Raw genomic sequence first — 12168 nt, forward strand, 5'->3', positions numbered from 1 at the left:
AAAATGGAGAGAAGAGAGACTTTTACAAAACAAAAACACGGAATTCACCCCAGCACGGGAACCTCTAGCTCTGCTCAAATTCGTTGCATTTAAAATATAAAAAGTAAGAACGAGGCGGAAGCTTTGTCAGGGCCAGGGTCTCCCCGGTTCGCTCTGCGGCCCTCGGAAATCGCCCAGCGGCAGGGAGGGGGTGGGTGGTGGGTCAGGGTGGGGAGCGGCCCCCGCCTGACCTCGCCTTGCCCCCCACAGCACATGCGCGAGGCCGCCGAGCGGCGGCAGCAGCTGGAACTGGAGCATGAGCAAGCCCTGGCCGCTCTCACGGCCAAGCAGCAGGAAATCGACCTTCTGCAGAAGGTAAGGGGCGCGGGGGGCTCCCTGGGGCGGAGGGGTGTGGGCGGAGGGCTGGGGGGCCGCGGGTGTGGGCCGGCTGTCCACCTGGCCTTTGCCACACTCCAGAGCGTCTCCCTCCCTTCCTAGCCGGAAAGGCCTGGGTCCTCTGAGCCCCCCTGAGCCGTCTGGCTTCTCCTTCGCGGCCCCACGTCCGTGTCCTGTGCCACAGGAGCGAACGGAAAGCGCTAACATCCGCTGCTGGCGAGACTGCAGGGAGAAGGGCGCTCGCGGGGCGTTGCTTCAGCCCGGGGCGTCGTTGAAACAAAGCCCGCGCAGTGTGACCCTGCGACCCTCCCCTGGGAGCGCGCCTGCAGCAAGGACAGGACCCAGCTCCCAGGGCTTTGGGGTTTCGCAGTGCTGTGCGGGGCAGGGGTGGGAGCTGGATGAAGTTTATTGCCCGTCCGAGGGCGTGGCCGTGCCAGTCACGGTGTGTCCACGTATGGACCAGTGCGACGCAGTCAACAGGAGCGATTTTAGCTCGTTCTCTTGGGAAGTTACACGGCGTGTTACTGAGGGAGCAAAGCAAGTTTCAGGGCAATGTTTACAGAGTGATCTCAGAGAGAGAGAGAGCGAGCGAGCGAGCGCACGTGAGCACGGAGGAAGGCAGAAGCGAAGTCAGAGGAAGGGGGAGGACGCAGGCCTGAGCGTCGCCTGTGCCCGTAGCACCCGGGAGGGTCGGGGGCCGAAACGGAGCTCCGGCCCCACCGTTAGAAAGACGACCGCTGTTTTGGAGCCATGGGGGCTGGGGTCCCCGTGCACGGTTCTTAGTCTTTTCCTTCCTGAAGCCCAGTGTCCCCACCGCCCCTGCCCCACCCCCCACGGGCAACCAGAGCTCATCTCGTTGGTGGGCAGAAGGAGGGAAGCAAGTGACTGGCGCCGGCTGGACAGGCAGCAGACAGCTCGCCCATCTGAGTGGCCGCAGCCTCCCCAGGTCTTCAGTCCACGCCCCCGTTCCCCCAGCCCGCAGCCCAGCGGGGTCTGCCCGTGGCGTCCTCCAGAATCACCTCCAGAGCTGATTCATGGGGCTGCTGCGTCAGGAGGGTAACCTCAGATGCCGGTGCTCTGATCATCGAGACCTCGCGTTAAGGGTAGATTTCATCAAGGCCCCGCTGATGGGGACTGTCACAGCCCTCATCGCCTGTTATGACGAGGCGGCTGGCACGCCGAGAAGCATATTCCGCTAGATGCTGTCCAGCAAGGGCGCTGCTGGCAGACGGGCAGCAGCACCTCCTGCCTGCTCCCGCTGCGCGCTGCGGACCTGCTGCCCGGACACGGCAGCGTGGCACCTGCGCCCGCTCACCGCGACCCCGGAAGCTCGTCCCAAGCTGTGTGTCTCAGGCAGACGATAAGCCAGCGGAGATACAAATAACAGCCTGGTCAGTTTTTCTCAACAGAGCCTAGAGTTGTGTTTACTGAGCATTCGATGCCCAGGGGGACGCTGCAGCCCACTCTGTGCCCCGGAGCCCGTGCCCGTGTGCGCACCGTCCGGCTCCAGGGGCTCCTTGTTCTGCACGGTCACTGTTGTCTCTGTGTTGGACACGGACGCTTCATCGGCAGGGAGAGAGGAGGAAGAGAAACTTAAGGAAGTACGCGGGTGCCAATTCTGAGAACTTTAGAAGTTAGAAGAGGAAGGTGAGCCTGAGCCGGGGAGGTCAGTGAATTCTCCCGCCAGGGACAGCGACGGCACCACACCCGGCCACCGCATCGCACGCAGCAGACGCCGGCCGTCTGCTCAGACCAGTTCTGGAGCCTGGGAACTCGAGGGCTGGGAGACTGGGCTGCCGCCCCCCCCAGAGTGAGAGTCAGTGGGCAAGTCGCGGGCGGTTAGATGAGCTCAGACGGCGAACACGCCACGGGGGAGGAAGCAGGATGGCCACACCGAAGGGGCAGCGCGTTCAGACGGGCCCAGGTCCTGGCCGAGCGGTCCTGGGCGAGTGCGCGCCGGTGGAGGGAGCCGCTGCGTGCGGGGGGTAGGGGACCGGGTGGGGCGGGCAGCGCCGCGGGTGGGCTGCATCAGCAGGTGCAGAGGGCTGTACCCCGGCGCTGGGGAGGCCGCAGGAAGGAGCCTGATTGCATTCTGGGGGAGAGGCGACCGTGACAGGGGTGGGTGAGCAGGGGTCCAGATCTGAGTCACGTTCTTCAGAATCCCTGCCAGTGCTCTTCGGGGACTGATTTGCAGGGGGACAGGGAGGCCGGTGGCACGGACACTAGGAAGCCTGGTGTCTTGACTGGGCTGGTGACAGTGCGGGTGACAGTGTAGGTGGCAGGAGGTGAAGCCTGCCACCGAGAGTTGGGAGGATGGTTGGCAGTGCCCCTGGGGGGTTGTGGGCGGGGCCCTGGGCAGCACCGGGGTGGGGGTTGGGGGAGGACCAAGGACGGCACCGTCCTGAGCAGCCGTGTGCGGGTCTGGGCAGGAGGGAGGCCGCGCCGCAGCTGGCTTAGTCTGCACCTGCCTTCGGAGGCATCCAGACGCACACCTGTGAGGTGCTCTGTCTGCTCGTGTACTTGATCGGAAAATGGCCAGGGCTGCAGTCAAGGTGTCCCAGCAGGGGTCAGCCGCGTCCAACTCCTTGTTTCCACTGGAGGGAGCCCAAAGGGTTTTCAGATGTCGCAGATCGGGAGAGCCCAGCCCCACGGCCCGACCTCATCTGCTCAGCGGAGCCTAAGGGCGGCCTCCAGGGTACTAGTGCAGAGAGGCACCGTCATGCGTTGCGGTCGTTAGCGTCCCGTGTTTTCATTTCACGAGAACGTACAGTGGAGGGCGTTTCCCTTACCGTACACAGCGCAGGGCTGGGGGCCCCTGTTCACGGGCTGTGGGGGGCCTGGCACTCCTTGACCTGGGGAGTCTGGGGAAGAACCTCACGGGCTCAGGAAGTGCTAGGGAAGCAAATGGCATCTTTACACCCACATAAAGCGGGTGTGTACGGGGAGCAGGGACGTGCTGTGATACGAATTCTCTTGCTTGACCCTCATCGTGTTCCTCAGAAGTCACCCGTTTCCTCCCTGAAGAAGCTGAAGACTTGGGGTGACGGGCCATGCCAGATGTCACGTGGCTAGTAAGCAATACAGACGGCATTTGCACGTGAGCACTCAGCCACATACCTCCACTGTGAGGCTAGGGGTCGACCAGTCCAGGTCCCCCTACCATGACAAGGGTCACCAGAACTATCAGAGGTCCAGAGCTGATTCTGACGAGACAGAGTGAGAGATATTTCAAAAGGGCCAGCCATTTTCACTGTTAATTTTAACACTGCATTCCGATTGCCCGGTGGCCCAGCTCTCAAGTAGCCTGCGAACCCAACCCCTGATTTTCACGCGAAGCCGGAATCAGCCGCCACTGCCAGACTGGCCGAGTCTAACAGCCGCCGTGGCGTTTTCCGTTTTCATCCTGCCGCTTTAAAACCATCTTCGACTCCAGCGGCTCCGCGGTGGTGGTATTTGTGTCATCCCGGTCTGTTCCCGGGTGGTTCATCTTTCTCTCCTGTTTTGTGATGTATCGTCGCTCTTGTGTTTGCTTTGAAAGGAACAATCTTAAGCATTTGAAGATTGAGCTGAATTCCAGAATGGTGTAGTTAATTGGCTGTGTTCTGTTCCCTTCCTCAGCTCTTAAAAGCCTCGCTGGAAGCACGTGAGGGTGGATGTGTGTGAATGAGGGCTGCGAAAGCTCGGGCCGCTTGTCACTCTCCGTGCTGGGGAAGCCGAGCCTCCCCTCAGTTTGCGAGTGAGAAGCAGACGCTGCTGAGATGACACTCGTTGGCTCTGCGTGATGTTGAATCACTCGGCATTCTCTGGGCACCTAGAGGGAATCCTGCGGATCCGAGAATTCTTGTGTTCACGTTAACTGTGCTGGGTGACGTCGGTGACTAGCGCGCACGTTTCCGGCGCACCCGTGTCACACCATCTGCGCGCTGCACTGTGCACTCACCGCCCAGGGTCTAGTCTCCTTCCGTCACCACGTACCTGGTCCCTGTGCCCTCTTCGTCCTCCCCCACCCCCTTTAGTGAAACTTGTAAACTTTCTTATTTGTTGGAGCAGGTGGTTTTGCTTCGAGCCATTTGGGGGTCGGGGGCTGCTACAGGCTGAACTGCTGGGAGCCTTTAGAGGCTCAGGACCCATCGCGGCCTCTCCTAGGGCCCATGAGATCTCGGCTGACCTTCAGCTCCTTGGGGGTCAAGTTCGCAGGACCGTGTTCTATTTCTTGAGTGGTTAAGGACAGTCGGGGACATGACGGTGCTTCCCGAGGCTTCGGGATAGTTGCCCTGTCGTTCTGGGTTCATCCACCTCAAGCGTGTGACCTCGTCTCAGGACAGTACCAGGACGTCCCCCCGACCTGCCGCCCAGTGCCACCAGCCCACACGCTCTCTGTAGCCCAGGGCGCACATCCCGATTTGTGCAGACTCAAACCCAGCCGAAATCCAGTCTGTCTCGCCCAATGAGGCAGAAAAATGAGAACTGACCCAGACCCTTAGAGCCTGAGGCTTGTTAGGGGGATGGAAGTCCGCGGCCCAGTCCCCATTAATTCAGACGTTAATCCCATTCTCTTTTCCCCTTCAGCATTCACTTTTCTCTTTTTTGTCGTCAAAAAGGCTCAGCTTGAAGCCAAGAGGGAGCACGAGGGCGCCGTGCAGCTGCTAGAGGTAAGCGCGAGGCCGGGCTGCGCGGCGGGGCCGGCGGGAAACCCCAGCTGCTGCTGGCTGCGCGCCGCGGGTGCAGGTCACTCGTGGTGGCCACGCTTCCTCGACACCGTCTGCACGCGCAGCCTGTGCAGGGCGCCTCGCCTTCCTGTCTCCCACGGGAGGGCCTGGGGCTGAGGCCAGGGAGGGAGAGCGGTCTCCCCCACACCGCCGCACCAGGGCGTTGGGTCCGGGCGTGGGCCTCTCGCCTCCGCGGGCTCCTTCGGGTGGAAAGCGGCACGACGGCCTCGCGCGGGAGCCAGCTGGGTTCCGCGAGGTCCCTGGCTCTCCAGCCGTGCCCCTCACGGCGGCGAGACGGCTGCGGCTGCTCCAGACTCCTGTCCAGCCAGGCTCCAGTCCAGTGGCAAGGGGCCTGTGTGTGGGAGAAGGTGGGGGTGCACCACCCCCGAGGGTGTCCTGCCATCACGCGAATTATGCAGGGTAAAATTCGAAGGGACAGAGAGGACCCTGAGGGGACACTGGCCGTTGGTGCCTGGGGAGGCGTTTGCAGGATCAGAAGGGTGACCCAGGAATCAGCAGTGAGGGCCGTCACAGGCATTGCCAGGGCACTGTCCCCAGCGACCGTGGCAGGTGGCCCTCCTCAGCCACCAGAGGCTTTTCTCACCGGCCCTGATGGGGCTTGGCAGGGAATTGGCGCCGAGTCCACCAGCACTAGTGCTGTGTCGGGAGTCCGTGGCCACCTCTCTGTCCCGGCTTGTGGCCTGACGCCTCCTTGGGAGTGCGTGGACGGGCAGGTCTGAACAGACCTCGTGAGCTCATCGGAGGCCTTTGCTGTCCGTGTGCTTCATGCGTAATAAATGGGTCACGGTGAGCAGGCCCGGCCTTCCATCTGCCGGAGACGGCGGTCACGCAGCCCTGGCCCCGAGGTTGCAGGCCCGGCCGCAGAGGGTGGTAGCAGAAGCACGTGCTGGCCCCACGTAGCCTCCTCCACGGGGTTCGCTCCATCAGGGGCCATGGGGGCCGTCCTGGGCCTGCCACCTCCAGCTGCGGGCGCAGCGCCCTCTGTAAGACCCGTTCCCAGGAAACAGGACGTTTGTGCCTCTTACGTTGCCTTTTAAGATCTGTCCCTCTCTCAGGAAGAGGTTCCATTGGCATCGTCACGTGTTCAAACTGGTTTTTTGAAAGCGTCCATTAGCTAATGAAGATCTGGGGGTTGAGTGTGATGAATGGCAGGAGGGGAAACGCGGCCTGGAGGGTGGACGCGGACGCTGTAGACATCACGGGTCCCCCCGCCTGCGTCCCCTGCCACACTTGAATCTGCATCATCTCCTGGCTGCAAGCGTGGCTGCTTTTTTGCAGTCATCCTCGGCCCGTTGCTTTGATGGTCTGTGTTGTTTTAATTCGCCTTCTGAGCTGCCGCTGTGACAGTCCCGCTGAGGTCACGTCACTGGTGCTGGTGGCAGTGCGTGCCTTGATTGTGGGAACGGCCGTGACACGCTTTGGTTTGAAAGGGACAGGCGTGCGATGTGCTGAGAATCGTGTCTTCTTCTGTCCACACGCATTTCTGTGATTGTCTCGCTGCTTCCCCCAGAGCGCCCTGGACAGCATGCAGGTATTATAGGCGACAGTGCTCCCCCCCGTGTGCTTGGTGCCGCCTCCCCGGCTTGGAGCAGCCTCGCTCCCTGGGCCTGCTCAGCTCCTCTTCTTCTCGTAGGGGTGGTCAGGGCCGGGGGCCCTGGGGGGAAGGGCTCTGTCGGGCCTTGGGACACTAGGCTCTGGTCTCAATGTCGAGCAGGCCCAGCGAACCTGGTTTCCCGTTTTCTGCTGAGGCTGTAACTTTCAGGCTGGGAGAACAGTTCTGGGAAGTCAGATGACCACGGGGGGAGGAATTGTTCGCCCCGGGCCGGCCATGTTGGGGGCAGCCCGGCCGACGGCCCCGAATCGGGCCGCTCATCAGAACCCAGAGCTGGCGCCTGAACGCTGCACCTGTGTGTCTGCGTCTGTGTGGAAAACGGGCGGCGTGGCGGCCCCATCAGAAGCAGCATGTGTCACCTCGGCTCGCGGGCCACTGGCCGGAAGGTGACACGGCCGGCTTCAGTGCAGAAGGGGGAGGTGCCGTCTCCCCGGCCCCACGGTGTTTCGTCCGCCTCGTCTGAGTTCTGGGATCCGCACAAGACAATGCAGTGTGACAGTCGAGTGTGAGGACATTAGCCAAGTTGAGAATCGGAGAAGCGGATGCGCAGATTCATCCCTCACCGACGTTGTGCATTCTCTGTTCCTTGGGGGCGCCCTTCCTCTGGGGGCTGTGGTCTTTGCCCCCACCCCTGGGAATAGCCTTAGCGAGCCAAGCCCACGAGTCTCGGCTGGGAGAGGAGGTGGCGGGGGACGAGGACAGCCCCTGTGTTCCCATATTTGGGACTTTGGCCACCCCAGATGAACTGCCGCCCTCCTCTGCCTCCGTTGGCACCCGAGGGCGACAGCCACCGCCGGCGGGCAGCACGGGAGTCCCGGCCGCAGCCAGGAACAGCACCTGTCTGTGCGCATGGTGCCCGGTGGGATGCACATCCGCACAGAAACAGGAAGCCCCCGCCCGGTGCCCGGCAGCCGGAGCCACCGTGTTTGCTCGGGCAGGTTGATGGCTGCGCCAGGCACACGAGCCGGGGTGCACATGTAGCACCCGCGTGCCTTAATGGGGCGAATCCACACACACTGCAGGGTGCAAAGCGTTCCCTAGATGGAGCACTCCACCCTCTAGAGCCTCCCCTCGGTCACCAATCAGTGACGTTCAGTATCACGTGGCATTGTCCTGTGAAGATCCTGGAACGCAGAGCCTGCTCGGAGGGGGTTGTGGTCTGTGTGTGTGATAACCGCGGGCAGCAGCCAGAGTGGGCGGGCGTCACACGGGCAGTGGCAGGGGCTCCTTGTTCGAGGTCGCCTGAGGCAATACTGAGGGCACTTCGGTGTCCCTCGCTGACGGTAAGAAGCAGGGGTGCTAATGTGCTCACGTGGGCTCCAATGAGCTGCCGTCCCATTTCTGAAGACCTGCCTGGTCAGCCCAGTGTGACGTAGCTTGGGTGGATGGGGCACAGCTCGCGTCCCTGTGCGACATCCCTGCCGAGCCTCTGCCCGCAGAGGGCAATGGGGCCCCTCCACACCCCGCACCCGTCAGGGCCTGCGCTCCCGGTTTGTGCTCAGGTTCTGGAAGGTACGCCACACCCCACTTTATAAAGGAGGGAAGTGGGGCCCGCTGAGGTCACGTGGCTTGCCTGTCGGTCCCCTGAATGAGGGTGGGGTGGGCCTAGCTCAGAGCCTGAAGCCAGAGACCTGGATCTGTTCCGCCACCCACGGGGTGTGTGCCCGTGGCCTTCAGCCCGCCGTGGCCTCATCTCCCTTGCTGTGTGGTGGGCTCACGCCAGCTCGACCCCGCTGAGTCTCTGGCCTGCGGGGACGATGCAGGCCGCCCCTGGCAGGGCCTAACGCACAGTAGGTCCTCAGCAAGTGGTAAATAGCTTCGCAATCCTCCTTTACACACAGAGGCGAGTTGCTCCTGCAGCGGGGACCCAGTCGGGGTTCGCTGTTCTGGAGCCATCAGTCACAGTGGCCCTGTCTTCCAGCTGTCCTGGTTCGGACAGTGGTCACAGGGCCCGGCACCCATTCACCGGCCTCCCTGGGTGAAGCCAGGAGTGGGAGGGGAAACTGGCCGAGGAACCTGGAACGCTGGCATCACGTGTCTGGAGCGTTTTCCTCCGTTTTTATAAATCGCCACGTCCAGACCTGCACGTCTGCCCGGTTTGTTCCGATTATGGTTCACTCGCCTAACGATGGCGCCGTCTGTCCCCGGGCAGTCTGGGCGCACAGCGTCTGAGCGGCACCCTTCACTCGGTGCAGTAGGTGGCTGGTGGCCGCACTGGCAGAGGTGGGGCCAGGGAAGCAGGGCTGGGGACCTGGGGCGACTGGGTCACGTCACACGGGCCTCGTTCCGCCTGCCCGCCTCACCCCACAGCCAGGGGGCCTGGAATGGAAACTGACGTCCAGACACGCCGGCCCGCAGAGCGGCGGGCTGCCCATCTCTCTGCACCGATCAGAAGCAGTTCCTGCCACTAGTGACGCAGGGGCCACTGGAGACACCTCCCCCAGCAGCCGTCCGCGCCAGCCACGCACGCCTCCTGCAGCTGCCGGCCGGCCGGGCCTGTCCCCCTGGAGCTCCTGCAGGACCGCCTCGCTCCTGGGGGGTGCACAGCAGAGAGCCTCGAGGGGGCCTCACCCGTGAGGCGCTGCAGCTTACGGGCCCTGCTCCTGCCTCGTTCTGACCCTCCCTGACGCGGGGAGGGCAGGCGTCCGTAGCTGCCTGGGGTCTGAGGGCTGCGTCCTGCCGCCCTGAAGCCCAGAAGGGACACCGGAGTGGATGAGAGTGCACACTCCGTGACAATAAGGTTGTAACGAAAGCACGTCTCTGGCCGCATTGTTCCCATGTGAAGCAGGCACAGGACGGTGCCTCAGCAAGGTCCCCCACCAGCTCCCACAGAAGGCTTTCCCGGGAAGCATGTCACCTTGCCAGGGCCTGGCTCTGCTGGCCTCGGACAACGAGTCTGTGTCTGGACGCAGAACCATTTGGGGACCCGGCCAGGGGTGCCATCCGCACAAGCACACGGGCGGCACGGAGGCGTTGGAGGCCGTCGCCGTGTTCAGTGCCTCACGTGTCCCCGTGAATGCCCTTTTCTCGTGTCCGTCAGCTTGCGGGACGCTGATCGCTTGACCAGTTGCTTTTGCTCCCAGCCCTGCCAGCGCGTGTGCCCGGGGCGCTGGCGGGGATGCAGGCGGTGGGCGTGTGGGGGCAGCCGCCGCGGGAGTGCGGCTGCCATGGCCACCCCCGGGGCGGGACTCCCAGTCACAGCCGCCGACCGCCCTGAAGCAGAAGTGCCCTCCCTGCGGCACTGCCCTCCACCCGGAAAGGTCATCAGTTCCGCTCCTGACGCCCGGGCCCCAGATGCCGAGGGAGCGTCCTGTGTGCCAGGACTGCTGCGGGTGCAGCCAGAAGCCGCCCCGGGGCCACAAGGCCCGCTGCCAGGACGCCACCCCGTGTCCACGTACAGCAGAATCACGGAACTGCGGCCACAGGCCACGCCCATCTTCAGCTGGGCCTTGCCAGGATGTTAATAAGCCTTTGAAAGACTTGCAAAGTTTGAAGATTGGGACGTTTTGCGTCAGAATGAAGATTTATTGCTTCTCTCGGAAGAACGGAAATTCCCTGCGGGTTTGACCCAGGCGGAGAAGTCACAGACCCCCGTTCTCTGTGTTCCCCACTTCCCTACAGGTTTGCCCTCTGCCCTCTCCCTTCTGTCATCCCCCTTGGCCCCTGGGGACGTCCAGCCCCACAATGGTCTGACGTTAGCTCTGCCCCACCGGCTCCCAGACCCACCCTTGTTTCTACAGGCTCATCCTGAGCCAGCTGCTGGGGGATGGCCTGTCACATTCCCCATCAGCGACAGGCCCCCCAAACAAACAAAGGCTCCTGGAAGAAGGGGTGACTGAGGGAGGCTGCAGAAACCTCAGGCTCTGGGTTCTGCCAGCAGTGGGTACTCAGGGGACTGCGTTCGCAGTGGCTTGTGATAGGTGCTGCCATCCCACCACTCTGCCCGAGCCCAGCTCCCTGGTTATGCCTGAGACCCCACAGGGCTGCCTGGACCCCCTCTTCTGCTCCCCCGCCCTCCCCATCAGATCAAGTTGCAAGGCCCCGTCCTGTGGGCCTTGGACTTAGATGTGCATCAGACCCGGACCTCGGCTCAGGCCGACCGACACCGACTCCCCCGCACCCGCCTGTGCCCGGGCGCCCACCTCCTGGGGTGGGGACCGCGGTGCGGCCAGGCTCATTCAGCTTTCTAGAAGCAGAATCCCGCTGAGGTCTTTTTTAATGAATCGAAGAAATTAATCACAGGTTTGGGATCTGTTAGGTTTATTTTTAGAAACCTGCGGTCTCAGACATAAATAGCACTATATTCTGAACTAGGGAGCCAAGAAGCTTCATACTGGTGTTGGAGGCGGGGAGGGGGTCTGAGGGTCATTTGTTACAGCCCCCCACTCAAGCCTGTATCAAACCGAGCTTCTGCCGAGCACCAACTTGGTGCCAACTCTCCTCCAGGTGCTGGGGACACAGCGGGCAAGAAGCAGGCAGATTCCTGCCCTGGCGGAGCTGGCATTTCAGTGAGAGAATGCTGACGGCTCACTCGTCTCTAGCTCAGTGAACGTGGTGTTCCGCGTGTCATGGCTTCAGGAGCAGAGACGAGGCGGGACTTCCATGCAGACGCGGCGAGCCGCTGCCGCGAGGAACTCAGGGCATCTATCAGGGTCCCTCTTTTTGATGATCCAGGAGATGTTTATTGAGCACCTACTATGCGCCAATTCTGTGCAAAGCACTGAGGACGTATCGGAGCCAGGAGGCAAAGTCTCGAGCTAACCGGCAAGTCACAGAGACAGACGAGAAATGATCAGGGGACTAATGAACCGGGGGTGGGGGGGGGCAGTGAGCACCATGAAGAGAGCACTGCAGGGCGAGGAGGCAGAGCAGATCTTCAGGTGCCCCTCCGTGGCATGGGCGCCCACCGGGCACAAAGCCTCACTTCAGCAGCGGGACAGGAAGTGCCGTCCGCAATGTCCAGGGACCCGGGGCAGGAGCAGGGCAGGAGCCGGGGCAGGAGCCAGAGAAGACGGGGAGCTGCCGGGCCACCCCTTCTCTGACACGAGCCCCTGAGGGAGACGCCACCCTCCCTGGCCTCCAGGATGTCTCCAGGTGTCTGTGAAGAGCAGCCGCGTCGCCAGCCAAACCCCGCAAACAGCTTCCCCTCTGCTGCTAAGCCGTGTCCTCTGGGGCTCTGTGACTCTGCGAGGAAGGCGCATCGGTGGGTTAGCGTGCGAGCGTCCCCGAGTCTGGGCCGTGCCACCGCCTCACGCTCCAGATTCCAAACCGCTGCAGAGGGCGTGCCAACCGCAAAGTGCCCGGGCTGCACGCGGAGCCCAGAGCAATCTGCGGCTGGCGGGGTCTGAGCGCTGGCTGAGTTTCTGGGCACCTGTGTTTTCCCACGCTCGCCTGGAAGGGAACTTGGCCAACAGCCAGGCTGTGTGGGAGGCTTGGTGCTACCCGGCGCTG

The 12168-nt window shown here is 62.8% G+C and overlaps 1 protein-coding gene across 1 annotated transcript in view; it reads left to right on the forward strand.

Moving 5' to 3' along the window:
- Positions 1–252: 252 nt before the first annotated feature.
- The window catches only part of RIMBP2 (RIMS binding protein 2), a 44809-nt gene continuing 32893 nt past the window's right edge, over positions 253–12168 (forward strand). Inside the window, exons 1-3 of the mRNA XM_023537407.1 lie at positions 253–354; positions 4977–5027; positions 10743–10867. Of these exons, the coding sequence (XP_023393175.1) occupies positions 253–354; positions 4977–5027; positions 10743–10867 (278 nt within the window). The remainder of the gene's footprint in view (positions 355–4976; positions 5028–10742; positions 10868–12168) is intronic.

This window comes from Pteropus vampyrus, unplaced genomic scaffold (genome assembly GCF_000151845.1).
Source record: "Pteropus vampyrus isolate Shadow unplaced genomic scaffold, Pvam_2.0 Scaffold189, whole genome shotgun sequence".
In the NCBI taxonomy this organism is placed as follows: domain Eukaryota; kingdom Metazoa; phylum Chordata; class Mammalia; order Chiroptera; family Pteropodidae; genus Pteropus; species Pteropus vampyrus.